The sequence below is a fragment of the Lingula anatina genome, chromosome 1 (assembly GCF_051362555.1).
Source record: "Lingula anatina isolate TDL-2025a chromosome 1, LinAna3.0, whole genome shotgun sequence".
Lineage (NCBI taxonomy): Eukaryota > Metazoa > Brachiopoda > Lingulata > Lingulida > Lingulidae > Lingula > Lingula anatina.
In genome coordinates, this window is record NC_141767.1 from 12,574,321 (window position 1) to 12,601,223 (window position 26,903).

The 26,903-nt window shown below is 35.0% G+C and overlaps 2 protein-coding genes across 5 annotated transcripts in view; one reads left to right on the top strand and one right to left on the bottom strand.

Annotated features, from left to right (window-relative positions):
* Positions 1 to 21,316, bottom strand: part of LOC106170585 (uncharacterized) — a 37,874-nt gene extending 16,558 nt beyond the window's left edge. For 3 of the 4 annotated variants that reach the window (XM_087000034.1, XM_087000035.1, XM_087000032.1), the window contains exons 1-22: positions 21,174 to 21,316; positions 20,001 to 20,676; positions 17,565 to 17,723; positions 17,193 to 17,309; positions 13,698 to 14,042; positions 12,831 to 12,902; positions 12,439 to 12,558; positions 11,799 to 11,927; positions 11,389 to 11,472; positions 11,153 to 11,215; positions 10,676 to 10,789; positions 10,280 to 10,378; positions 9,978 to 10,031; positions 9,720 to 9,791; positions 9,465 to 9,533; positions 9,220 to 9,309; positions 8,771 to 8,980; positions 8,416 to 8,556; positions 7,390 to 8,217; positions 4,616 to 7,072; positions 4,225 to 4,334; positions 3,807 to 3,920 (exon numbers count right to left, since the gene is read on the bottom strand). In XM_087000034.1, coding sequence (XP_086856160.1) covers positions 3,807 to 3,920; positions 4,225 to 4,334; positions 4,616 to 7,072; positions 7,390 to 8,217; positions 8,416 to 8,556; positions 8,771 to 8,980; positions 9,220 to 9,309; positions 9,465 to 9,533; positions 9,720 to 9,791; positions 9,978 to 10,031; positions 10,280 to 10,378; positions 10,676 to 10,789; positions 11,153 to 11,215; positions 11,389 to 11,472; positions 11,799 to 11,927; positions 12,439 to 12,558; positions 12,831 to 12,902; positions 13,698 to 14,042; positions 17,193 to 17,309; positions 17,565 to 17,723; positions 20,001 to 20,627 — 6,074 coding nt within the window. In that variant the 5' untranslated portion in view covers positions 20,628 to 20,676; positions 21,174 to 21,316. The remainder of the gene's footprint in view (positions 1 to 3,806; positions 3,921 to 4,224; positions 4,335 to 4,615; positions 7,073 to 7,389; positions 8,218 to 8,415; positions 8,557 to 8,770; positions 8,981 to 9,219; positions 9,310 to 9,464; positions 9,534 to 9,719; positions 9,792 to 9,977; positions 10,032 to 10,279; positions 10,379 to 10,675; positions 10,790 to 11,152; positions 11,216 to 11,388; positions 11,473 to 11,798; positions 11,928 to 12,438; positions 12,559 to 12,830; positions 12,903 to 13,697; positions 14,043 to 17,192; positions 17,310 to 17,564; positions 17,724 to 20,000; positions 20,677 to 21,173) is intronic. The other variant, XM_087000033.1, reaches the window with a different exon arrangement.
* Positions 21,317 to 21,665: 349 nt separating this feature from the next.
* On the top strand, positions 21,666 to 26,865 carry LOC106170584 (BCL2/adenovirus E1B 19 kDa protein-interacting protein 3). Its single transcript, XM_013550491.2, has 6 exons — positions 21,666 to 21,853; positions 23,029 to 23,200; positions 23,637 to 23,664; positions 24,363 to 24,433; positions 24,931 to 25,095; positions 25,402 to 26,865. The coding sequence occupies exons 1-6, from the start codon at positions 21,811 to 21,813 to the stop codon at positions 25,448 to 25,450; spliced, it is 528 nt and encodes a 175-aa protein (XP_013405945.1). The 5' UTR covers positions 21,666 to 21,810; the 3' UTR covers positions 25,451 to 26,865.
* The last annotated feature ends 38 nt before the right edge of the window (positions 26,866 to 26,903 follow it).

Below are 26,903 nucleotides of genomic sequence, written 5' to 3' on the forward strand. Positions count from 1 at the left end.
CCATATATTTTCCTTTAAGAGTTCCTGAAAAGTCATCCTAATCCTAGATTACTGATATTTTAACAAATTAACATGCAATACTTGGGCCTGCATGGGTAAGAAGAGTTCTAGAACTGAAACTCACATGACCATTCTACTTACTACATATTTAATTTTTTTTTCATGATCAAAATATAGGTGGCCAAAGGTGGAAATAAAAATACTACTTCTACAAAAACATGAACCATCACACACATTTATCAAAAAAAAAAAAAAAAATTCAAATTTTAAAGGCATTTCAACTTTTATCCTGTCGTCTTCTTTGCACAGTTAATGCATATTATATGTAAGAGTAAGCATTTCTGTTAACTTTGTTAGACTTAGTATATTTGTTCAGCCTCTGGAAAATTGCCTAAAGTTTTGACTCATTGCATAATCACTGGATCCATCATAATTCAGAATTTAAACCTGACAGTCACTGTGAGAAAAAGGGCCAGCTTTAAGAATAATTTTATATCTAATTGGCCCTTTCGACCAATAGACTCAGAGTTACTGACCCAGTTAAAAGTTTGCTTGGCCTGAAACTTAATGCTGAATAATTTGCTCATCTTTGATGTGTCTTTAATCCTAAGAAACTGTTTACTTTACCTTGTTTACCCATGTATTAATAATTTTTTTCATCAAACAATTACAATTACCCCAAAGCTTTATTTGAGGCAAGTTATGTGACAAAAAAGTTCACTCACAGGCAAATATAGAATATGTCACACTTAGGTTAAATATTATTACCCTTCGTAGCAATAACATATATAATAGCTACATAATAACTGGCTTTGGGTGGAGATGTATTTCTTATATTAAAATACCCACATGTTGTTCTACAACCCTTTTTACACTAGTTAAAAGATCCAGAAAATAATGGTATAATTTCTATTTACCTTTTTAAACTTCAGAATCATAAAGCAAACAATCTCGATATTTCCCTCACCCTTTATCTTATCAAAACTGGCAACTCCTCTTCATTCAGGTATTAAGCGTGTGTCTACCTGTCTTCTATAAACATTTTATCCACACACTCAGGTGAGTAGTATAAATTGTCCTATCTGCACATCATATTTACAGTGGAGATCAATACTGAACTCTTTTCACACTATATCAAACCTAGCGGGCAGTCCAATGGTGAGGTAATATCAAATAACGTGTGAAAACTGCCAGGTAAAAACATATCATATAAACCTGCTTGAAATGTTTCTCTTTATATTAAATTCTTGATCAAAATTTTAACTGCACCACCTATATGTGATCTTCCAAAGCAGCTTAACTGAAGTATATCATTATAGGCCTTGAATCATACTGAGTAAATAAAACACCAACTCCCATTAATTTTCCAGTCCTATTAGAATGATTTGCACGTCCACACATGCGGGATATGAAGCATCCCTTTTCAAAATGTTTCAAAAAAGTTTTTATGTACTTGCGTGTAATGCTTGAATTTTTCCTAGTTATCTTTCAGTCAAATTAACCAAACTCACCTTACCTTACCTATCAAAGTAAATGGTGCCTGTCATACACACAAATGCAGTGTTATTCATCACTGCACCCATTAATATTCATTCTGGCAGCAAAATATATCTGTTATACTAGGTGAGACAAATGGTACTTCAGCTGTGCACATAACCAACATAACTCTAACCTTCTGAATCCTCCTTTTGCGTGAACAGCAACATAACTTTAACTGAACGTCATAGGTGAATTGACATCAATTAACTTACCTGTCATCTCGATTCTTCCACCATCTTTGGACCTATGAGCAGGTCTCATGCTTTGTATTGTAAGAATCCATAAGAATTCCTTGCTTGATGAACAATATTTATGAAATTACTTAGAATATCTTTCCATTCTATACACAGGTTTCGCTGACTTTAACCTAGCTCAAAATTCCATACACATCCATTAGCAAACAATCAAGTTCATTGATTATAATTCCCCCGTCAATTTATCAGCCACACAAACCTGTGAGCTAGTTGCCTTCTGCTCAGTATAGATGTAGGTCGGCTCAGTGGTATATGTGACTCAATACAGACAAGTCTTAATTGCAAAGTACCTTTTGTGCAGCGTGCCTAAGAAAACAGGCTAAGGCCCTCTGTACACAAAAGCTATGGCTGTTTTCCAATGAGAGCCGGGGAAATGTTTGGGTCGTTTATTGCATTCATGCTATTGTGGACACTTTTGACCGAGGGAGATGAAAGGACAAACCATCCACATTCCTGCAGTAATCAAACAATACAGTTCACATCAATAAATAATGCACACCAGAGGTACACACCTACATGTGTGTATAATTCAGTCATTCATTTTCCATCGGTATAACCAAGTGTAATATAAATGTAAAATCCAGGAGAATTTGTGAATTTAACATTAGATGATCAATTCAATCTATTATATATTGAGGCCCTAATTCTTGAAGAGCAACTTTCATAAGTGGTGCTTTCTTCTGCATTCTTTATTTTAGAAAGTGATAAAATGCTATAAAGGTAAACCAAAGTAAAAACATAACTTTGAAAATAAAATTTCACTATTCAAGTTTGACTCCGATCGACCTTAAAAACCTCTCCAATTATATATCAAAGTGCATGTTACACCCAACTTATTCATGTAAAGTATTAAGGATATAACTTAATGAATGCATTTGGTTTAAAATTTCAGTAATGCAGAAGAAAACAAGCTAGGGTATGAAAAAAAAGTATTGTTACCAAAAAAAGGTATCAGTCAAAACAAGCCCTTTTCTATATGTAGCATTGAAATCTTGTCATTCATGACATTAGATGGATGGCATCATTATTGTGCGTGTCTGGCTGGTAATTTGTTATCCACACAATAGACAGACCCCGCTGAAAACCTCACGCAGTCTTAGTTTTCCAAAACACCTGTCCAATGTCCTATTCTTTTCTTTGTTAGAAACTTTTTAAGGGATGATAAAGCAGCTAGATAAATGTTTTTTCTTACCAGTTCAGTAAATCTGGGGTATTTGTTCTCTTCCATCTTTTGTCTACTTTTCTGTAAACAAACTAACATGCTGAGACTGGTACAGACTTAATGTTGTCTGGCTCACGCAGGTTTGTAGGATTGATATGAACAACTTGTCTGAACAGTCCAAAATGGTCATATTGGTATTCCTAAACAGCATTTTGCTCCCCCCCCCCCCCACACCCCCCCCCCCACACACACACACACACACACACACACAAACACCTTCATGTTTTATCTGCATAAGTTTTGTTCAAAATAAATCTTGGGCCACAGATACTTATACTATAGTGATTGGTTTAGATGTATTTTATTGAAATAGTTTCAAAAAAATAGTTTCAAAAAAAAAAAAAATTCCAAGAAGAATTAAAAACCCTACTTTCTTGCATAACTGTATTTCTCTTAACTCTGTTTTACTAACAGGTTCCATTTGCACACAAGAACTGTAATTACAACAACTTCCCTTATGTTAGAGAAAAACTTATCAATTTATGATGAATAACACTTTAGTGCAATCATGTATCTCTTTAAACATTAAACAAGTCTAGATTCAGATCAGGAAAAATATGCAAGTGAACTTAACAATAATATGACTTTTTAGTTCTCCTTTTATATGTGTGCACACTGTCATGTTCACACCCAGAGTAACTTACACAAGAAAAAAAGACTGCCCGACTTCACCAGAAGACCAAATTGTTTAACAATAGATTTAAAGTTTTAACACTTAACAGGGATGTGAGGATTGTATTTTCAGTATTTGTCTATACATATTCTGCCTCAATACACACAATTAACCATACCTGACTTCAGCAGCCTCCATAGTTGCAACTCTCTCCTGCAGCTGAGTGATCTGGCTTCTGTACTCTGAATCTGCTTCCTCCATTTCTTGTATACTGGCTCTGAAATGAGGGGAACTGATTTTCTATTATTATAATATGAAATACAGATTTTTCTAATTTTCTTATTTCACATTTTCATTTTTTTTTTCATTTTTGTTAGGTTGAAAACATGCAAGCATTAAAATAAGATCCTCTAATTAAATTGATGAGTGACAAATAAAAGACCTCAATTCTGGCACTAGATCTTCTTTGCCACTTGTGTAAAATCTAATTATAAACTTGATTACTAAAATCACTGGTAACTATTTTAAACTGCTCCTTAATTGTAAGTAAACCCAAAAGTCCCTATGTTATTTTATTTCCTCAATCATATCCTTACCTATATGTTTTCTCTTTCTTCTCCATTTGGGCCAGCCTCTGTTTCAAGTCTGCTTCTGATCTTACCAGATCCTGCAGTCTGGCCTCATAGTCTCCACTAGAAGGAGCTGCCTGCAACACAAATATCCTCGGTTTTAAATATGTGAAAATGGGTGTAAAAGACGTAGTGAATAAGTGAACAAGAACAAGCTGACTTAATGTTATGATAGACCTTGAGGAACATGCAACTAATATGTGAAAAAATTAGAATGCAATGTAATGATTTTAATACCCACAGGTTTAGAAATTACATATAATCGTCTTTCATGACAATTGTTCCTTGGGCAAATTACATTGTTCCAAACATATGGTATCTATGACATGACTCATGATTAGAGAGAAATAAAACATACCTTTACTGGTGTTGAGAATTTATTTATGTCTTCCAGACTCATTTGCCCATCTGCTGCAGAGATCACTTGCTCCACAGCTGTCCTCAGTGAAGTCAGATGTTGCTCTAGTTCTTCTATTTGCACGGACTTGGCTGATGTTTCCACTTCCAATTGGTGGACCTTCTTATGTAGATTTGTAGAGGTTCCTATAGCAGTTTCATCTGCTGTCTTTATCCTGATGTGCTGGGCTTGTGGTTTTTGTTGTTCCTGTTCCAGTCTGGCAGTAACTTCAGCTAGTTCCTCTTGAAGTTGATTGTTCTGAACTTGCAAGTGTCTGATTTCATCTTCCAAAGTTTCAACTTTCTTGAAATGAGGTGACTGTGGTGATTCTGCAGTAATACTGTGTTGTAATACTTCAGACTCTTGGGCTTCAATTTCTGGCATTTGTGTTGCCTTAGAAAGTGCTGTAGCTGTTTTGTTATTCAGTGCCTCACTCAAGCTTTCCAAGCCTAAGATTCTTTCCTCGAGCTCAGCTGTCATTTTTCTCAATTCCAAATTAGACCGCAGAAGATCAGAGTTCCTGAGCTCTAGATTCTTCACTTCTTCTTCCAGATCTCCCTTTGCTTTCGTCAGTTCTCTGTTCTTGTTCTCCAGCTCCTGAGTTTGTTGTTTTGATATGGTCTTAAAAGCTTCTAGTTCATTCTCAATGTCTTGGAATGCAGAAAGCTTAGAAAGGAGAGATTTCTCTTCATTTTCCAACTCCTTCAGCCTCCTGTCATCTTTATTCCGTAGTGTTTGGGCATCTTTTTCCATCTCCTCCATCTGAACCTGAAGTTTTTCTTTCTCAGATTCCACAAGATCAGCTTTCTGGATTGCCTTCTTACAATCCAGTACAAGTTTTTCCTTTTCAGATTCCCAGAGTTTTGCTGCCATCTGAAGTTCATTGTAATGTGAGGTTGTAGCTTCTTTCTCTGTTTCCAACTCCTTGGACTTGTTTATAAGTTGAATATTTGTTTGTTCTAAAGAATGCAGTTTTTCCTGCAGATCACTACATGCCTGCTTAACTTTGGTTACTTCTAACTGGACTTCATGTCTAGAGGATTGTGCAACCAAATCCAGTTCTTTCATTCTTTCTTGCTCTGCTTCTAGTTCTGATGAGAGCTTTTCATGCTTTTCCTCTAGTCCACTTAGTTTCTCTTTGGTTGTCATGACCTCCTGTGTGATTGAACCACATAGTTTTGAACATGTGCTATCAGAGGTGTCATATGGCAAACCTAAAGAATTTGCCAACTGCAGGAGTTGATGAAGTACATCTTTCTCTTTGGATTCTAGTTCTTGCACTTTTGCTCTTGAACTTTCAGTCTCAGAAGTAAGCTTAGTAACCATCTCTGATAGTTCTGCTTTTTCTTGATCCAGTTTTAAGACAGACTCTTTCATAATGAGAGATTCTTCAATTTTGGAAGAAAGCTCTTTATCTTCAGTCAACTTGGCACTGCTCTTGAGAGATTCTATTGTAGAGTGCAGTTTATCTATTTCAGCTTTGTGTTCTTTTTCATTAGTAGCTATATCTACTTTCAGCATTTGTACTTGTTGCTCATAACTGGTTATCTCAGAGGTCAAAGACTCAATTTTGGACTGCAAACTGCTTTCCAAATCCTCTGCCTTGCTACCCAATTCTGAGATTTCTTTTTCTTTTTGTCTCAATTCTTCTTCTGATTTTACTTGGGCTTTTTCTAATTCATCAATTTTTGCTTTTAACTTTGTCTCTTCTTCCTCAAGTTCATGTATCCGGTTTTCCATATCATGAAATTGTCCAGAGATATCGGATTCAAAGCTTTCAAGTCTATCATACTTCTGCTCTTGTGCAACAACAAAGCTGCTGTCTCCACCACCAAAAGACATTGACAGTTTACTCTCCATCATCTTTTCCTTGAATTCCATTTCATTAAGGGTCTCTGACAGCTTGGCTTCATTTTCTTCATGCATATGGATTCTCTCATGCAACTTCTCAATCTTATCATCTTTCTCTTCACAGATTTGGTGCAACTGCTCCTGTAGTGCCTTCTTAGATGTCTCAAGCTCTTGAATACTTGCCTCCAGTTCTTTAACTCGTGCACTATCTACCATACTCCTTGTCTGAAGAGCTTCTGTGTCCCCACTGACTAATCTGTCATTAAGTTCCTGCAATTCCTGAACTTTATCCTCAAGGACATGGATCTTGTCCGTGTCCCCCTGGGTGATTTGTTCCAGTTGTTCCTTCAGGATTTCATTATTGTCCTCCAGGGCCACAATCTGATCCTGTAGCTTTCGGATACTTTTCTCCTTCTTCTTGATGGTATCTCTAAGGGTCTCTACAAGTGTGACATCCTTCTCCAGCTCCTCAAACTGGGCCAGTTTTTCCTGCAGACGTGCATTTACCTCTTCCAAGGCCTGCTGCTTTTCAACAGCATTATGTTCTGCTAATTCTAGAACTTTTACCTGGCAAGAAAAAATGGCAAATTTGTAAGAAGAAGTTTTCTTTTTTGTTTCAAGTAAGAATGAATTACTTTTTCTTTTTTCATGATGCCTCATAAACCTTCTACCCCTGGGATAATAAGCATGTCATCTGCAAACACACACACACCCACACACAATTTAATTTTTAAAAAATCTACCGATCTTCCATACTTCTCATCAATATAAACATTGGCAATGATCAATTTTTTTAGCAATAGCAACATGACTAGCTGCAATATTAATCATCAGTCTATTTCAAACAAGGCCTATTGTGGTAATAAGGTGTACCCAAAAATTACCTTCTCCTCCAGTGCCTGCTCAGTCAACTCCCTTTCTGCCAGTTTGTCTTTGTTTTTGTGTTCACTGTCTCTGAGCTCCTTGAGTTGCTGTCTAAGCTCAACCTCATCTCTATCCATCTTCTCCATGGTATCACGCAGAATGGCCTCTGATGTCTCAAGGTCGTGAATACGACCTTTCAAGGTCAGCTGTGTGATGGTGAGGTCACTGATTTTCTTTTGAAGGAGTTTTATTTCATCTTCTTCCTCCTCTTTATCTGTTCCATTACTATGTTTCTTATTACCTGAATTTCCATCTTGTTCATCTTGAAGAAGTGCTTTGGTGATTGTAGGACTAGAATTCTTCTGGTTGTCTTTGGTTTGCTCTTGAGGTATGCTTATGTCATCATCATCATGTTCAACTTCCATGCCTGCCTCCTCATCATAGTCATATTCTTTGGTACTGAGAAGTTTCACATTTTCCTCCAACTGAGATTTCAGTGATGCATTTTCTTTGTGCAGTTCCTGAAGCTCTTGTTCTCTGTTGTTTGCATAGTCCCTGAGTATCTTGAGTTCTTGTTGCAATTTTTTGGTTTCTGATGGTGACAGCGCTGTGTCTTGCTCTGTCTTGTCTCCCTGATTGTTGTTGGCACGGTTTGTTGGTCCATCTTCAGAAAGAAGAGCCCTTGCAGCCTCCAGCTCCTCCTCCAATACAATTGTTTTCTCAGTGAGTTCTTGTTCATTCTGCTCATATTGCAGATATCTTTCTGTGAATCCAGATATCTTCACCTGGAGTTCTTCATTTTGTGCAGTGAGCTCTCTCCTTGCATTTTCAAGTTCTGAGATTTTGTGCTAAAAGCAGATAAATAGTAATGATATCAGTAGTCTGATGGAGTTTTCCACAATTTGTATAAAACTCATAATTTAAATGTTTATTAATCAATGATTTAAAAAATCTAAATGATGATGAACGATGTGTTCACTCACTACATGAGTTAAGACTGTAAGCCTACACTTAATTACAACATTTGCTACTGTAATATGACCTACCAGCAATGTTTGTGTCATAGGGTTCATGTCTTTGTCACATTCAGCTTCTGATTGTTCCTCCTGCTTGTTGAGTAATTGGTCCTGAAGCTCAGAGTTGTTCTGCTTCAATACTTCAAGCTCTCTTTTCACTTCTTGATTCCTCTGCAATAACAATAGGCAACAACAATGATATTGAGAACATAAAATACAATACAAAAATTATTAAATGACATATATACACACATAAGGAAGATAAATGCTTTGGCTGACAATTTTACAAATTTGGTCATATACAGAGTACCATCCAACTATAAGTTGGTGGAACAATTAATCAGTTTGATATTCAATTTTAATTTTTCAAGGCAAAGTACTCTACCTGTTCTGCAGCCTTCAATTGCTCTACCTTCTCCTGCAGGTACTCAGACTCAAATGCCTTGCCCTCTAACATGCTAGCCAGCTGTTTCTTCAGTCTCTCTATCTCCTGCTTATATCTGGCCTCTGACTTCTGGTTGAAATCATCTGTGTACTTGTACAAGGCTTCAGCTTGCTTCAGGTCTTCATTCTCTTTCTCCAGTTGTTGAATTTTCTAGAGATGAGATTCAAGAAAATATTTTAACATATGTCACAAAAATTGAGATTAGATATTCTCTTTTCAGAACTGACCATGTAGTTGCTGTTGCTGTATTTGCCTTACCATCATTTCTCAAACCAGGCGGCATGTTTTTATTTTGATATATAAAGTCCTGATTTACACAAAATCATGACATTATTCACATTTCTTGAACCACTAGTCTTCCTACCAATCTCTCTAGCATGACAACATACCATCTCTGCCTCCATGAGGCTATTTCTGACCTCTTCATACTCCAGTACAATGTCAGGGGAGACCCCGGTGGCAGCTGACAGCAAATCAGCCTGAATAAACAACAAACAGGAAGCAGCAGTTTATTCATACACTAATAGGGCTAATTCATTTCGACACATCATGAAAGTATATTACTTCAAATCAGTTTTTATATGTATAAGCATTTGTTTTACCTCAATGTTCACTTCACTTGGATTCAACTCACCTTTTCTTGTTCAAGCTCCTTGATTCTTGATCTTAAGGTGCCCTGGGCAGCTGTCATGCTGTTCAGTTTCTAAAAAAGCAAAGTGTGTCCATGATTACAGTATCTGAGTAGAGCTGTACAGTGATAAAACCAATATTTTATCCTGAAATTTTCTCTATATTTCTCAATATGAACACATGATGCAAAACAACATGGCATTGTGTTTCACTGGATTTATGCTTTATCTTTAAAAGAATACTGAAAGAGTTTTCATACCTTCTCTGTAACATCCAACAAAGCCTGTACCTGGATAAGTACCAGCTTTTCTTCAGGAGTCAGAGCTGCATCCTGAATATACAACCATAGTTGTAGGTAACAAATGTATATTAGAAATAATACATGAGGCATTTGCATCTAAACCGATTTGCAATTAACAAGATTAGACTGCTTATTATAAAAAATAAATGGTCTCAAAGACAGTTCCCAAAAGGGTTGTAGACATGCATGTAGAGTGACTAAATAAATGATCAATACCTGGTCATATTTTAGATCAGATATTTTTTCTCTTAGTTCTTCCACTTTGACCTCCTAAAATAAACCAACAAATTATTAGAAAATCAGCTGTTGTGATTAAAAGAGCAGGTTATCTTTGCTAGAATATATCTTAGCTTCACATTATAATCAAGTAGTCTGCATGTTGGTAATGTGATCGCAGATAAAAATTAGGAAATGCAACTGTGTAATAAAAACATTATCATTTAGCCGTTTTAATTTAACACAGTAATCAATTAAATCAACTGGTGAAAATGCCTTTAAAGCATAAATCATAACTATACCATAACTCCTATGGAATCATGCTGTACTGTAAGTACCCCAGCCTCTGTAATGACAGGGGGGAGATGATAGGGTGTTGAGTGCTTCAGTTCTTCAATAAGCTAAAAGAAAATGAAACAGTTTTTCCATTCAATGTGTATTTTCATACATATTTTCAAATGGATTACAGGTACTAAAAAAAAAATAATAATAATAAAAACACCAACTTGTCAATTTTAACAATTATTTTTCCTTTTGAAAGCATCACGTTAAATTTTTTTTATTTAAAAAAAATAATTAAATTGATGAGAACTAACCTTCATCAAGCTTAAGTTATTGAACATCTCATTTTAAATCCCTTTTTTAAATTAAAGAGGAATGAGTATATGCAAAAATAATAATTATCATTAAAGACTTACTTTTTCAATCTTGTCTTCAAGCTCTAAATTCCTAAACTCCAGCACTTCATTTTGTTCTTGGCTTTCGTTTAATTCATGTTTCAATAGTTGGTTTCTGGCTTCAGCTTCTTTGATCTACAAAATAATAACACATATCATTTGAAATCCCACATCAAGCAAGGTTCACCATACTTCTAATAATACCCCTGCAGCCAATCTCCTATTGCTTTGAGTGACACAAATATGAATCTGTATTGCATTTCAAATGCAGAAAAGTATAAAAACAGGAAACATATGATAAGTCATTCTAAACAAAGGTCAAATTATTATTTGATAGCTGAACAATATTATCTATGCTAAGTGTAAGATGGCCATTGAAGAGGGGAGGTACAGAAGAGACTATTTTACAGAATAAAATGCATATTTCATTTACTTAATAACAAAAAAATCATTATTGACCGTTTTCCTATATTTTAAAATTTCCTATATTTTCCTCACCTTCTGCATAAGAAGCAAACTGGCCTCATTCATTTTTTGTTTTTCATGGACCCAGCTGCTGTCCTGTAAAATAATTAGTAAACTTGTAAATGTCTGTGATTTACCCCAATGTAAAAGCAGGTTTGATGAAGCAAAGAAAACCATAGCAATAAAAACAGTTAATGACAAAGGGATCCTCCAAGGTGCAGCTTTGGTCCTAAAATATATATCCACCACTGATTCCCATTGATTCTTACCCCTCCTCTGCCTTGAACTATCTTTTCCAGGTCTTCTATCTTTGACTGAGAGGCCAAAAGGTCATTTTCAAGCTGGGTCCTTAACTGAAAATACAAGATAAATACGTATAAAAGAAAACTCAAGAATATAAAACAAAGCTACACAAAACAAGGTGAGGATGCATCCTCATTCATCACTTATTGAAAACACTCACCCACCATTCAATAAGAATTTGAAAACCTTTAACATCACTCTATGGAAAGGGCAAATGTTTCTTTCAATATTTTTTTATCTTCTGTTACTAAATTAAAGTCTCACATAATAAACCTTCTTTACAAGTATAACTTGTACTGAGATAAAATAGATAATCACTACATCCAAATACCCTTTGCTATCACATTCTGTCATAATAACATAGAAATTCACTTACTTTGTGTTCCCTCTGGGGGTCCACATGGCTACTGCCCTGCTGTTTCTGTAGCAAGGCATAAGCCTTCTCCAGCTCCATGTGTTCTTTATTCAGGCGTTGGTAGTTTCTCTCAAACTCCTCACGAGTAATCTAAACACACAACCTCAGCATTATTAATGAAATAAGCAAATTTCCATTTAATATGCATGCTTAACGGTGAGATTTTTTCTTAAATAATACATTTATCTTCAATAAGCATCTGTTAATATTTCTAGTATTAGTGTGAAATCTATGGTCTAGGGATAGAAGTGAAGACTGAATCAAAATTCGCTAGTCTTGAAATGGAATCAACATTTAAAGGAAAATTCATCCAAAATAACCACTAAAATATCTGCTATTCCAATCAGATGGGTAACTTTCAGGTATCTCATTTTTTTATTTACTAGACTGATACCAAATTTACTAGTCAATGGTTTCAAACCAGTAGCTAATGCCACAGACCATTTCAGAAACCTGACTATTGGGGTATTCTACAAATTATATACATATTCCTAAATCTTAACATCTTGTCTAGTATCAACACTCTATGGACATATTCTACAGGCCAAATATCCTGTCTTCAGTCAGAATAAACAATGAACAAGATGGCTAGTCCACCCACATCATCCCAAAACTCCTCTTCTATTTGAGGGTCAAGGGGAATGGAAGCCACCGAAAATTCAGAGTCCACAGAACACGAGTCTTCATCATAGCCATAGTAGGTCTCCTTTATCCCAGCAGCCTGGAAATAGACAATAATGTATATTTTAGGTTCCATATGTCTCTCAAATTTATATTCATCATGATTTTTTCTCTCCTTATTTTATAATACCGATTACTTTAACCTTTTATGCAGTCAAAAATATTCTGCTATAGAATTTTTTTGATAATTGAACCAATAACATGCATACTGTATGTAAGCTATCTAATAAAAAGTCTAAGGAGAATTAATTTGTCATTCTTTGGATCTAACTCCTTCCTTTTGAACATGAGTTGAGATTGACAATGACTCACCTTGTTCTGTGCTCGCAATGTATTGCTTCTCTGTCTTGCATGTTTTATGATTTCTATTTTGCGATCCTTTTCCTACAATCAGTAATAAAACCAAAATAAATGTCATGGTCAAAAAGTTTGACATTAAGACATTGAATAACATTCTAAAAAGTAAAGTAAAAACAACATGCCACATTTAAAAGCATCCATTTTTTTCTGAATATCTTAAATAAAGATTCAAAACAAAAACTAACACACAAAGCCCGTCAAAACATTGAATTGTGAAACAAAAGAGAGTTCTACATGCACACCAACAAATGATCACTAAACTACATGCACAGCAACACCTGAATACTAAAATGTGATTGACATATAATAGTATTCATTGTGTAGGACTTCAATACAGTATCAGATAAATCCACTTGTGAATTCAAGAAAAAAAACCATAAATTTTGTGCATCACTGAGCATGAACCTGATACAAAAACTTCATATCCAGTTAACACCACACATTCTTTTATAACAAAACATGTACAACAGACTTAAAAGATAGTGTTACAAGCGTGTGATAGTTGGACCCTATCCACCATAAAAAACACTTTTTTTTTCAGGTACATGTCAAAATGATGAATACTTTTCTTAATGCAAGAGAAATTTTTAATTGAAAAATTGGATATGCCTTTGAAAAAGCTGTGTTAGATACTTTGTAAACCTTTATTCAAAAATAAAAATTCACATGGATTCAGTTTTGCCAAAACTGAGGACATTTAATCCTGAATTATCAACATATATAGATAAGTCACAATGATAATGCTTTCAATAATGGTATATTCAGAAGTATATGATACCATTCAGATATTAAAGTTTGGCTCTCCAGACAGATACTTACAGTACATGCTTGCTTGAGAGCATTGATCTGTTTTGTATGCTCCAAGCACTGCTGTCTCAGGTCCTCCAGCTCCACACTAGGGGCAGGCAGGCTCTCTAAGGCTTCCATTTTCCCACCAGTTTTCCCAGCCCCAGTGTTCCCCAGTAACTGCTTAGACAATGCCAGGCTCCTCCTCTTGTTTACATTCATCTGGCTCTTGAGTTTGTTATTGTCATCTGTGAGGACCTTAATTTTTTCTTCAAGTTGCCTGTTAATGGAGGATAGTTCCATGTTTTTCTCCAGGAATTTTTTGTTCCTGTCCTGTAGTGGCTTCCATTTTTTGTCCAGATCATGAATTCTCCGTAGCTGAAAGAACAATTTGCAACATGTATAATCAGTATTTGGATGACTGCAAATAAACACTGAGGAACAACATTTTGATATCTTCACACTTTCAGCAGTTATTTTTTGCTGTAACACATAATCATGGAACTGAAATTTCTTATAAAAATACATGTAAATAAAATACCTTCTCATACTTTTTTACTGATCTAGAAGTAGAAGTAGAGATTTTCATGTTAAAATTCCAAATTATAGTACTTTGAAACTAACCTCTTTTCTATGTATATACCTTTCCAAATAACCTGCCTTCTGCATTTTTCTCATAAGATGTAAAGAATGATACCAGTTCCAAAATTCCACAACTGTTTCTTTCAACATGTGACAAAATGACACCTGGTGCAATATGCTTACCCAGCCACCAATGCTCACACATATTAAGATAAATTAGCTGAACAAAAATTTATCATTCTGTTACTGAGACAATGATGTATTATGGCTAATTCATTGCATCAAAAATAACTTGTTTGGCAGAGGCTTAGATTGCTGATATATTGAGGTGAAAAAGATATTAAGTATCTCAACTGTACTTACAAGCAAAATTTAATGTATACTGAAACAACCTTTATTTATAATATATACCAATCCTATTTTCCTTTAATCAATTTTTCATGTATCATATGATCTATTACCAATAGTTTTGTATATATGTATAAATACCATGAGCTATATAGTTGTTCAATATTGAAGAGGAAGAGGGTAAAATGATGAATACAGCTAAGATGTAATGTAGCAACCAGCTGATATACCAGTAACTCAGTTCTCCAGCCTCACATTATCTCACCCAGACTGATCTTTACCCCAAGAAGAGAGATACAGTTTACGAGATTCAGGGTAATCAGGTGGATAGACACCATATGCTGGTGAAGAACATACACAGCTGTTACCAAGTCCATAGCTAGTTATAAGCTAATGTAAGCTTCATTCTCTAAGGATCAATCATATGAATCCATAATTTGGTATTTGGCTATATATTTAAGTACTTCATCCCTGCTAAAACACTGGGCTTTATCTTTCAAGCTGTCTGGCAGGTATTAAGGAACATGAAGACTGGTTTATCACAAGATAAGCTATTCAGAATCATATCATACCTTTCATCATTTTATTTCTATTTCATATCATTCTTAGAACTGTATATTTAGAGAGCTAACAAATGTAACTGTCACATTTAATGCTCGAATAAATTATTATTATTATTATTATTATATATTGACATTAGCAGAAAATGTATTAACAGTACAGAGAGCCTTCTCTCAAGCATCTCAGACTACATATGCCTTTTTGACGCTCCTATCTTTATTCCCCTGACGTCATTCATTAATTATGATAAAAACTAGTTATATGTAAAGCATGAGAATTACAGGGCTTCAGTTCCCTGAGTTATTCATGGATCACTTTAACTGTTTACCTACAAACCCCAGCTACATCCCTGCAGTAAACAAATTACCTGGAGAAACAAGACCTCCTGCAACAAAGCCTATTATAACTATACTGTCTGCCATAGCATGTGCTTGTTGTACAGGTGCTACTTGGCTTTGAAGGCTGCATTACAATAATTAACTCAACAAGTACTGCCTACCTGTGCCTGTATATATATATCAAGAGCTTCAGCTTGTTAAGACTAATAAACAAGAATGATAACCAGAAGATCTGATACATGTCCAGATTTGGATGAGCATACTAGTACCATCTCTACAAAGGAATACCAATAAAAGTAAATAATCATTTTTCTCACTTCTTTCTTTTCTTTTCTTACCTGTTCTTCCCTAAAATACATGCACATATATAAAACATTTAGTGGTAAACTGGGAACAAGAATCCTCTATCTTAACTTTTCAGATATTTGGGAAGAAGAATTGATTTTTTTTTTTTTTTTTTTTTTTTTTTTTTTTTGTACTTTAAGACTGTCATATTCATTCCGTAGTTGCATTATACCTAATTAATCAAAGAACCAAATCAACAGAGATAATTATAAATAACTGTAAATATAATTGGGGCACTTATTGGGATATTTAGAAAGACAGGGACTGCTTGGTACTGCTTGGTTTAAGGGCTAATTTTCTGTTGATATTGAGTGTCTGTGAAGAAATGCCAGTTCATTTCTGAAGGATGTTCAACCTTTATCTAATAAGCCTGTGTTGCCAACTTCTACATATATTGCTAGGATTTGGGGTTCATTTACTTTCTAACATGACTGGCAATGTAAGGGTATGTGAATTCCTCACTAAATTTCAGGCAACCTTTATTAGATCCAAATATAGGGTATTCATGGATGCATACATGCTTTGCCTTCAGAATTTTATCTCAATGATCTGAAAGTCATTGCTATGCTTGCAGTAAGTGCATTAGTTCAAAGGCAAAAATCTGATGTAAACTTCACCTTCAAAGATAAACTAGAAATTTCTCATCTAATATAAACACATGAAAGTAACAAGGAGCCAGCTAGTAAGCAGCCCACCAAGGCTGGGAGTGGTTGGGTCTTTAACTTGACTGACTTTCTAAAGACTTGCAGGGAGTACCTCTTAGTGGAAAATGAAATACCCATTACCTCTGATGTTTCATAAGCACTGGCCTAGACACAGCATGGGTATCTGTTATTCATAGGAACTTCAGCTTTTATATCAACCATCAGTGATACAGAGGAAGAACTTATAAAATATGTTCAGAGCAGCACAAAAATGAAAAGAAGAAAATTGAAAGGTTTATTTCACAAGAATATATATATCTGAGAGATAACCAAAAATACTCTAGGATTTCATATAAGTGCCTATAGGTGAAAACTCTTAAAATATAATACAAAATCTTCAGAATATGTGCAACTGGAGTGATCTTACCTCACCATATCCATATTAGTTGTAACTTAAAAGAACCACATTCAGCACATTAATTAAGTGTGAAGTACCTAAAGTTTGGTTTCTTATATATATAAGATTGACAGCCTCTATACCCTTTCTAATAAAACTGATCTTTAAACAATACTAGTACATCTCTAGGTTCAAACACTTTATATAGATCACATACACACATCCACTCATTACAAGTTACAACACAATTGTTCAACAGAGTTCAAAATCCATCAACACAAAAATCACTCGGCCACATGGCAACATTGCTTACCAGTTCAGCTTTTTCTTGGACAAGTTCTGCATTTTTGTATTCCAGCTTACGGATCTTGCTGTTAAGGTCTCCAATTTTGCTCCTTAATTTGTCTCCTTCATCAAGTGAACTGGACATCTATGACAATCAAAGGATAATATTTTCACTAATCAAGTACAGGCATCATAATCATCTTTAAACATGACTTTACAATCTTCTCAGAAGAGTCACTGTTCAATCTACAAGATAAAATCTATTTATTCACAGTTCAAATTATCAACTTATAAATTTCACAGTTACACTCAATATACTGCAGGTAACTTTTAAAATGCAGTGTAATTTGATATATTATATATTAAAGTATGAATATTCCATATGTCACAATATTACTACCTCAGAATCCCTGTCCATTGGCTGTGGTGTGCTCAGTGTTCTTGGACTGCTGTTTTCAGATTTCCTTTCCAACTGCAGCCGTACATAGTTACCAGTCTGAAGACCCAGGTCTTTCTCCAACCCAGAGATCAACTTGTCTTTGGTTTTCAGTTCTTCAACCTATGAAAAGGCAATGATAAAATAACTGTGAACCCAATGGCAACTTTTTGATAGAAAAGTGGTCATGATTAAAATGAAAGACCTCATGGTTGAATAGGTTGAATAGATAGCATACTGCACACTAAATTGTCTACCAGTGGTGTCAAATATAATATGATTGATCAGTGTGTTTACTTACAACAAATAATACCTTTTATGTGAATTATATAATAAACTGAAGTACAAATGCATGGTGAAATGTATATCTTTCACACTAGATATATGCAGATTTTGTTAATTTCTTCTGCAAACTTTACTATTTGTATCATTGCACACACATGATATGTGTTGAAAGTAATGACAAAATAAGAAGAAACAAGTTGTGTTTTTCTCACTCATATATCCCACAAGAAACAAATAATGACTTAGTTGTAGCAACAAAACAATCAATTCCATGTATTATGCAAAATATAATGGTTTCTCCACAGTTGTATCAAATATAACATAGTCTAATAAAAAGCAAAAATGAAAATAAAGCAACCCTTAAACTTCCCCATGAATCAAATATGGACCAAATAAGTGGAAAAAAAACAAAGAAAATCTGTACATCATAATTACAAAATCTGTTAATGTTTTGTACCTAAAATGCACTTATTTACAAAAGCCTGATATGCCACATCTGAAATTGATAGGCCCATGTCTTCCTGCTGAGATTAAGCAAGATTTTCCATTCTGGCATTGATAACATGGTGGGGGTTTGTATTTATATTGAGAGAGATAAACCCCAATACAAGACAATGTATTTACACAGGGAGATATATGTCAGAATATGCTGTTGTATTAGCTCTATTTCTGGACAATGCAGAGCTAAACATGCGTCATAAAACAAAGTAGAAAAGTGTTTTATTTATTTAATTGCACAACAGAAATTGCACTGATGTGGACCAGGATTAGAACAATGGAATAGAATCTAGTATTCACTGTGGGAAGGAGAGAACAGGTACAGGAATTCTTAGTGTCAAGCAATGTGAATATTTACTGTAGATTCAGATTCTTTATTGACAAACACATTCACATACAAGGAACAACCCATGACAAAACAACTAACTATAACAGAGCACAAATAAATAGATAAATATATAAATGATCATAGTGGTTATATAAATGGCTATAAAAATGGATGTATATAGATATGCGTGTAGTGTTCCATAATCATTTACCAAGATTGATCTACATGCCCAGTCCCTGCTGGTTTTCCTTTCATAGCAGATAAAAAATGCTGTTCACTTGTAACCTTATCCATATTCAAACCATTCTTTTGCATAATATTTTTCACTAACCCAACCAGGCCGAAAGTCTCACTTTTTCTCTTAAGATCTTTTAACTCTAACTACGCTTGTTTGAATCATTAAAGTAGGCTGCTGGTTCTGACTAACTGCAACTACTGGACCTGCCACGCTAAGTTGTATGACCCACAGGTGTTCCCCACAGGTGTAACATTTAGATAGAAATAAGCTTAGCCATCTACATGCTGCCCATGGGTGAATTCACATAAGATCCAGACGGATCAATGTGAAATAATTATGTGGACTTCATTTTCATCACTGATGACTTTAATCAATCTGGTGTGAATTTAACTTATTTTGAGGAAATCATTGCAAAATCCATTTGCATGCAGATAAATTGCAATTATAACTACTGGGTCAGGGATTACGTCAATTAGAGAGATTTCCAACAACCTAGTGTAAATGCACCCCATATCTGATCATCACCGATCTCACTACCTGACAATACACCCCTCATCTACACATCCATCAATCCTGGCACACTCCCTAAATAACCAGGATCACTCAGCAAGAGAAGCTCTCAAGAAGATAGGCAACGCAAATAGTTAACCTTCATACACTGCTCGTCTGGAGTATAAAATAATCAATATCAAGGTTGTCTTTTAAAAAGGTTGTTTTTAACTGGATATGGCATTCTTGTAGGCACCTTGGATTATTGAATTTGATTTCACGTTAATTTATCTAATTTGTTTATTGAAGGATAAGAGAACATCAGTTCAAAATAATTAATTTGTGGCTAACGAGGCAAAAAGGTTTTAGTGTCTACAAAGTAATTGCAAAAACAAGGGATCCCCTGATGAAGTGCAGAACATATGGGAAATAGCTCATCATGAAAGCTTTTCAGCTATAAGTGACTCAAGCCCTTATCTCCTTCATAAAAGATTAGCTGCAATATAATACACAGAGGAAAGTCAGTTTGTAACATGTGCACTGCAGGCACATATGCACCTACCAATTTTCTGATCTCTTGCTGTAAATCCCTTTTGATTTTGGCAACTTCTATTTCACAGTCTTCTTTGGTTTTTCTCAGATCACTGTGACGCTGTCTTTCAGCCTCTGATATTGTCTCATGTGATTCTTCTAATTGTTTATTACTCTGCTTCAGATCAGAGATTTCTTGAAGGAGTTTGTTCCTCTCGCTATCCAGCTGATCTTTAAATTGGCTTTTAATGGGTGAATCTGAGGCAGACATTGCTTTTATTCTGGCATTTTCTATCTCAAGTCTGGTAATTTCAACTTCTTTAAGTTTCACTGCCTTTTCCATATCATGATCATACTTTTTCATCAATGTCTGCCTCAGTGCATCAAATTCCTTCAGTTTATCTTGGTGCAGTTTCGTCTTCAGGTCACCCAGAGCTATGGATGCTTTGCGCTGTTCTTGTTCTCGAGCTGCTTTGACCTCTGCAATTTTTTCATGCTGAAGCTGTTTCACGTTTCCTCGTTCTCTGTCTAAGTCGGACTTGGTCTGCTTCAGTTGTTCAGTGAGTGTTTCAATGGACAGCATTGTGGACATTGATGAGGACAGGGATCTGCTCATATCTTGGCCACTGGGAATGTTCTTTTTTGGTTTTGCAGCCATGGTGGATCAGTGACAGTTGGTACCTTAAGTCAACTGATAATGATGGATCCTAATTAGAAGATAAAAAACAAAAGTTAATTTTTCTTTTCAAGCCTGCCACTGTTATATAAGACCTTTTCTGCAAAATTTGCCAGATATTCACATTTGGTTCTTGACAAAAAAAAGTAAATGCAAAACCATGTGAAACAAAACCATGTGCCCCATTCATTCAGCTCCCCCTCCCCCTGCGATTTCTTGTATGTGTACAGGGTAATTTCTGAAAAGTGGGTTTCATCGTTTGGTAACAACAGCGAAAAAAATACCATTGGAGGCAATATTAATGTTTAAATTGAAGAAACATTTTCTGGAAGAAAAGAGATGCCATATAAATTTGCAAGTATGTAGAAACTTTTTTCAAAACAGTCAGCGGGTTACAGTTGAGTTGCCATTTGACAGATCAATCAGATCGATATACTTATCAGCATTCCAACACAGAAGAAGAAGAATTTAAATTGTTTTATAAAATAATTAACATAAATGACATAGAACTAACAAAATGCAATTTACCTTTGGTTTGAAAAGAGCTTATACACCAAATTTAAGCTCTTTTTTCCACCACCACTGCCGAAAGCCCTCCATTCACAAGCACCTTGTTTGTAACCTAACCACCTTCAAGAAGCAGTTTCATACGCCAAGGAACCATAGTCCCAGCTGTTTGTATATATCCATTATTACTCGAAGTTGGAGATAAATGGAGAGTCCACTCCCATGTTTCATTGGTAAAAGTATGAAAAAAGAGCCACATGCCATAAAAGTGCTTTGATATTAGAAAGATAATGTAACAAAATTTGACAATATTGCGGATGAATACATTCTTTTAGCATGCGAAAAATCTAACATCTATGATATTCTTTTGAATATAAAGGCTACTTCATTAATAATTGATGACTATAAACCAGTAATTTTTTTCGTTTTGGAGAATGTGCAGTTAATTTGGTTACTTTGGGTTTTGCTCTAAATTATTGCTCAATATTAACTTAAGTCAGTGCACCTGCGCCACGGTGTTTACGGCTTGCATCTTACTTCTACACCACGTGACAACAATAATTTACGTCATTTTCACAACATCAACAAAGTTTACGTGCCACTTTGGATGTACTGCATTTCCAGGCCATAGTTTGCTGCTTTTTAGGAAGCTTTTGAAATGGCGGCGGTTCCGAAGTCTAGTCAAGAGGAAGCTCTAAATGGTAAACATAAATTTTGCAATATGATGATAAGATCATAAAAAGAGATGGGTAGAAAACAGGGTGTACCATTTTTGACACTGAGACTGACAGGAGTGAATTGACCTCGTTCATGAACAGACCTGCTGACAGTCATGTCCATATACTACGCCCTGAATAACAGACTAGTTTATTACTGTGTGTCACGTCTACAATATTATGTCAGTGTATTTTAAATAGTTAAAAATTTTCTACAATCCATTATTTAATGGTACGTGTTTCTTGTCGTGAACTTCGCCATTCTGTCAATTCTGTTGTTTTTCACTCATATATACAGTGCCGTGTATCTCTACCCGTGCAGGTGGTTACCGCACCTGACCCTCGCTATCTTGATGAGATGTTATAAGGTCAGGTATAGGTCACACATTTTTGTCTGTGTCCCTGAACTGTCGCATATATTGCGCTGCTGCAGACGGATAAAATTACTTTCGTCTGTCATGTTTCACATTCTTCTAGATCCAAACATTGAACAAAATCCGAAATCCGTAATGTCTGAAAGGCCTTCTTTTTGGTTAGAAGAATTTTTTTGGCACAACAACTAATAGAATCAATATTGAATGAATAGATATATTTTGTCATAGAACAGTGGAGGTCAATCAATTTTGAAGTTGCTTATGACTATATTATCAACAAAAGATGGTTATATTTGGCAAAGATGTTGTATGAAGACGTGGTTTTGTGGTCTGCCCAGGACTCCATTTTGTAATATGTTATATGGAAGTGAGAAGGATGAAAGCCAACTACCATAGTTAATCCATCATGCCTATCAAACAACACCATAAATGCTGCATGGAAGGGGCAAGCAAGTATGCTTAGAAAATGATCCCGGAGTTTTGAGTTGGCTGAATGCCAGTTTTAAGCAGACATGTTGAAAACTGAGATCTAATAGTTATTATGCATATCATATTATGCATCTTTAAAAGTGGTATGCCACCAAAAGGGCTTTTTCTTCCTCAAAAGTGGTATGACACCAGATGGGCTTTTTCTTCCTCAGATGGTCTTTCCATGCTTTGATTGACAGAAAAGAAAACAAATGTAACATATTTTCTTGTAAATTACTTCTGTTACTTCTTCATAATGAATCAAAATATTTAGTTTCAATATCATAGTACAAACTTCTTTCTTGATTTATATTTCAGACTCATGGGTGGAGCTGCATTTTCAGCAGAATGGAAGTGGCACTGGGTCTGAGACAAACGGTAGGCCCACCTCAGTATATACTGGGAACATGGAGAAGCTGTTGATTGAGGCACAAAAGGAAGGTTCCAGGGCATCATCTCGAGTGACCAGCTCATCATCTAGCCGGGGAAGGTGAGAAAGTTATATTTACTGGTACTGTAGATTTTATTTGCTAGACATACAACAGTGTCATGTGAAGGAGACACTAGCCTTATTCTTTTTAAGATCAGTTTGAATATTGTAAGTTTTAATTATGAAAAATATGGAACTGTGGTGTTGATAGATTTGTCACATAGCATATCATCCAAATCACTCAATACCCAATGCATAAGATGCTGAAATTACTTTCTGTAGATCAGCCAGCTTAATTGTAGTATTTTATTGGGTTTTTTTAACCAGCTGATGTGTCTTCCTTTCCAAATTATGTTAAAAGATATGATTTAGCTGAACATCCTCTATTATTGCTTTGAATATTCAAAATAGTGTCCGGATATTTCCTAATATTTATGAGTATGAGTGAAAAATGTTTGCAGTTTACTATTAAAAAATTGTCTGTTTATCATTTTAGTCCCAAGGGCCCTCCAAGTCCAAATGAGGTAGGTCTTAAGTGTCTATATTTTGATTTGGATACCAACTTACTACAGTATGTATGTAAAAACAAAGTATCTTGTGTTGTTCAATATCCTTATCTTTTAACTCCACACATGGGTCAAGGTTAGAACTATGTGACATATTAATCATAAATAGATTACATTCTTAATTTACACTTGAGTTATCTCAATGATAATTCAACTGGATTTCTCTTCTAAAATACATGGGTGTATTTTTTATACATACATTAGAACACTGAAAAAAATATGAATTTTTGACCTGATATATACACCCACAATCCAGATAGTTGTTGATGTACTAAAGAAGGCAGTTATATCTCTTATGTTTCAAATTAGGCACCATATGGTGCTGAAATACATCAAGTTGTCTGTAAACATGGTGTTTTTTTTCTCCAGTTATCTCTTTAATGCACTTTAGTCCATTATTTTACAACTTATGGCTATTATAAATGTCCATAAAGCTGTGACTGTTATACTGTTAAATTACGTTTGCAGCTGAAATGAAAGCATAATACAGTGTATATAGATAAAAGGAGCAGAGAGTATGTTAAGGTCACTCAGATAAGTATCACTATTTTGGGAGAAATCTGCTCAGAGAAAGTGAAATATAGAATATCCAAAGACAATGTTAGATACAATATGTTTAGCTTTTCACATATTCAGTTTCAATCCTCATTCTTCAGAGTCACCAAGAACTACAGAATGCCGACTGGATATGGGACTGGTCCAGTAGACCTGAAGTGATGCCACCAAGGTAACAGTGAACCTGGCAAATGAATCAGTGACATGTTTAATTACACAGTCAATCTTTTAGATTTGACACCTAAAAGTATAACCTTACACAGCCTTGTGAAATTTAATTTACAAACTTCGTTAATGCTTTTCATTGTCATCCTAACCCACTGGAGAAACCAAGATATTAATGTAGACATTATAAAGGGGGTAGAAAAAATACCATTATTTTCACTTGGCCCAGTAGGTCTGCACTTGATGGGTACCTCTGCTTTGTTCACGTTTGCCAGTAGCCACAATAAAAAAGTAGCAAAGTCTCTGTGCTGTGCTTATCTTCAACATTGTCTGCATCAGACCTACATTTGCAATGAATTGGTATTGGTATTTTGAGCAAGGATACTATGTGGTGAAAGTTGTCTCATCTTGTAAATTCCCTGCATATGTTTTATCCACACCATGTAATGTTTTATCTTTCAAGAGTCTGTTGGTGCTGATTTGATATATTTCCCTTCTCTGCAGTGACTGGCATATCCGGTTTAAGCACCCAGAGCATAGCAGAAGAGCCACAGTTCACAGCTCAGGACCCAGAAAGGCTGGCTTGTTTAGCATGGAGAACCTTAGGCTGCTACTCTGCACTCATGCTAGTGTCTTTGTCATGGGAGCAGCAGTAGGAGCAGCTATGGCGTGAGTAGTTAGGTTATACTTCAGTGTCAGATGTTAATGAATGTTTGAATTGAGTTAGTGCAAAATTTACGGAATTTTTACCTTGTTTGATTTTATTAAATGAACAGGCATAAGTACCATTCCAGTAAAAAGAAAAGAGATTACATTTCCATTGATTGTTTATTTAATTAAACATACAATTATCTCTGGTGATGCTTCTGAATTGTATATATGAAAGACACATGCTGTTAACTTATTGAAAAATGCAAGAAGAACTGCCATTCCTAAAATAACACATTTTAAGAACAGATCTTTACCCTTTTTCAGGATTTTATATATCAAAAAGTATGCAAACTTGACAGTGTCCTCAAGCTAATTGGAATAAAAATAATCTTTGGACTGAATTGCTGGACTACAGTATTACCAAGAAGTGAAGATCTCCCCTTTCGTGAAAAAGAGCAGCATTACAGGACAGTGATGTAGGCTGACAGATTCCTTGCAAATGTTACAAATTTTTTGGCCCGTGGTGAAGAAATGAGGGGTATCATATCTGCACTTTTTCAGGAATCAGTCGAGATATCATTAACATGTGATGCGAAGCTTTTGAAATGGTCTTGACCAATGTTGATGTTTTTTAAACAAATTTTATTTTTAATTTCTCTGCACACTGAGAAAATGATCTTTTCTATAAATTATCTCAACAGGAAAAAAGATGTTTTACATGTGCACAATAGCTTTTAGTGGATTTTTTGTTGCTTAGAAGAGAAAATGTTGTTTTTACACTAGCTGGATACCTACACTGTCTTTTGTTTTAAACTGCAATAGAGATTAAATACAGGATATGATTGCACAGCATATATTACGTGTTTGAACCAAAACTAATTATTAAAAAAAAGACGCTTTTTATATTTCACATTCAGTTATATTTTATGCAGGATCTGACTCAAACATTTTTACTGTTGTTTAAAATATGCCAAAATTTCATGTAAAAAATTAAAATCTAATTTGAAATGAATTGGAAACTGGTAGGTAGTTGTGTTATATATTTATTATTAACATTTAGATTATTTATTTATGTATGTCATAAGTAATATTGTGGACTACAGATTTTTCAGTGGTATATGAAATGACTTGAATAGTCATATTTTGATATATTAACTGGCAATTATTCTTATATCTCTTGTAATCTTATATATTCTATATAATGTATGTTAGTAGGCATAGGTTTGAGTGTCTGTATTTCAAATAGGTACAGAACCCTCGTCATGTGAAAGCTCAGCTGGGTACTATCTTTAATATTTGATAAGACTGAACTGAATAGTTGAAGCATTTATAAGGCAGTGCTTGCCTTTGACATATTAGCTATTACACTTCACCACATAGATAGAACAGTTGCAATGGTATAAGAAATAAGCTTTTATTGCAGGACATTTTACCAGTCCTCTCTGTGCCAAGACCAAGAAACCTTCATTGGCTATCAGTTGTTGTTACAGTGTTGTTTACAAAATTTACAGTTTCGAAGAGATGGTTTTGCCAACCAGCCCTGTAACAAGGAATATTTACCTTAAGAAGGTGCCTAGAAAAAGGTCCGTGACTGTTTCTGTAGATAGTTTTTGATAATATTCAAGCATCCTTGCTAAAACAAACCCTTTCGATTCAGCAATGTATCACACAGCTGTTGGTACTAAGTTTGATGAAGAGGAGTGCAAAAATTATTCAGCTTTCAGAAGCCCACGTTGTTTGTGCACAGTGAGCTGCTTTGTAGTCAAAAATAAAGATTTCTTCAGGATACACCCATATGTGTTTTCCCTATAAACTGTAATCTTTGC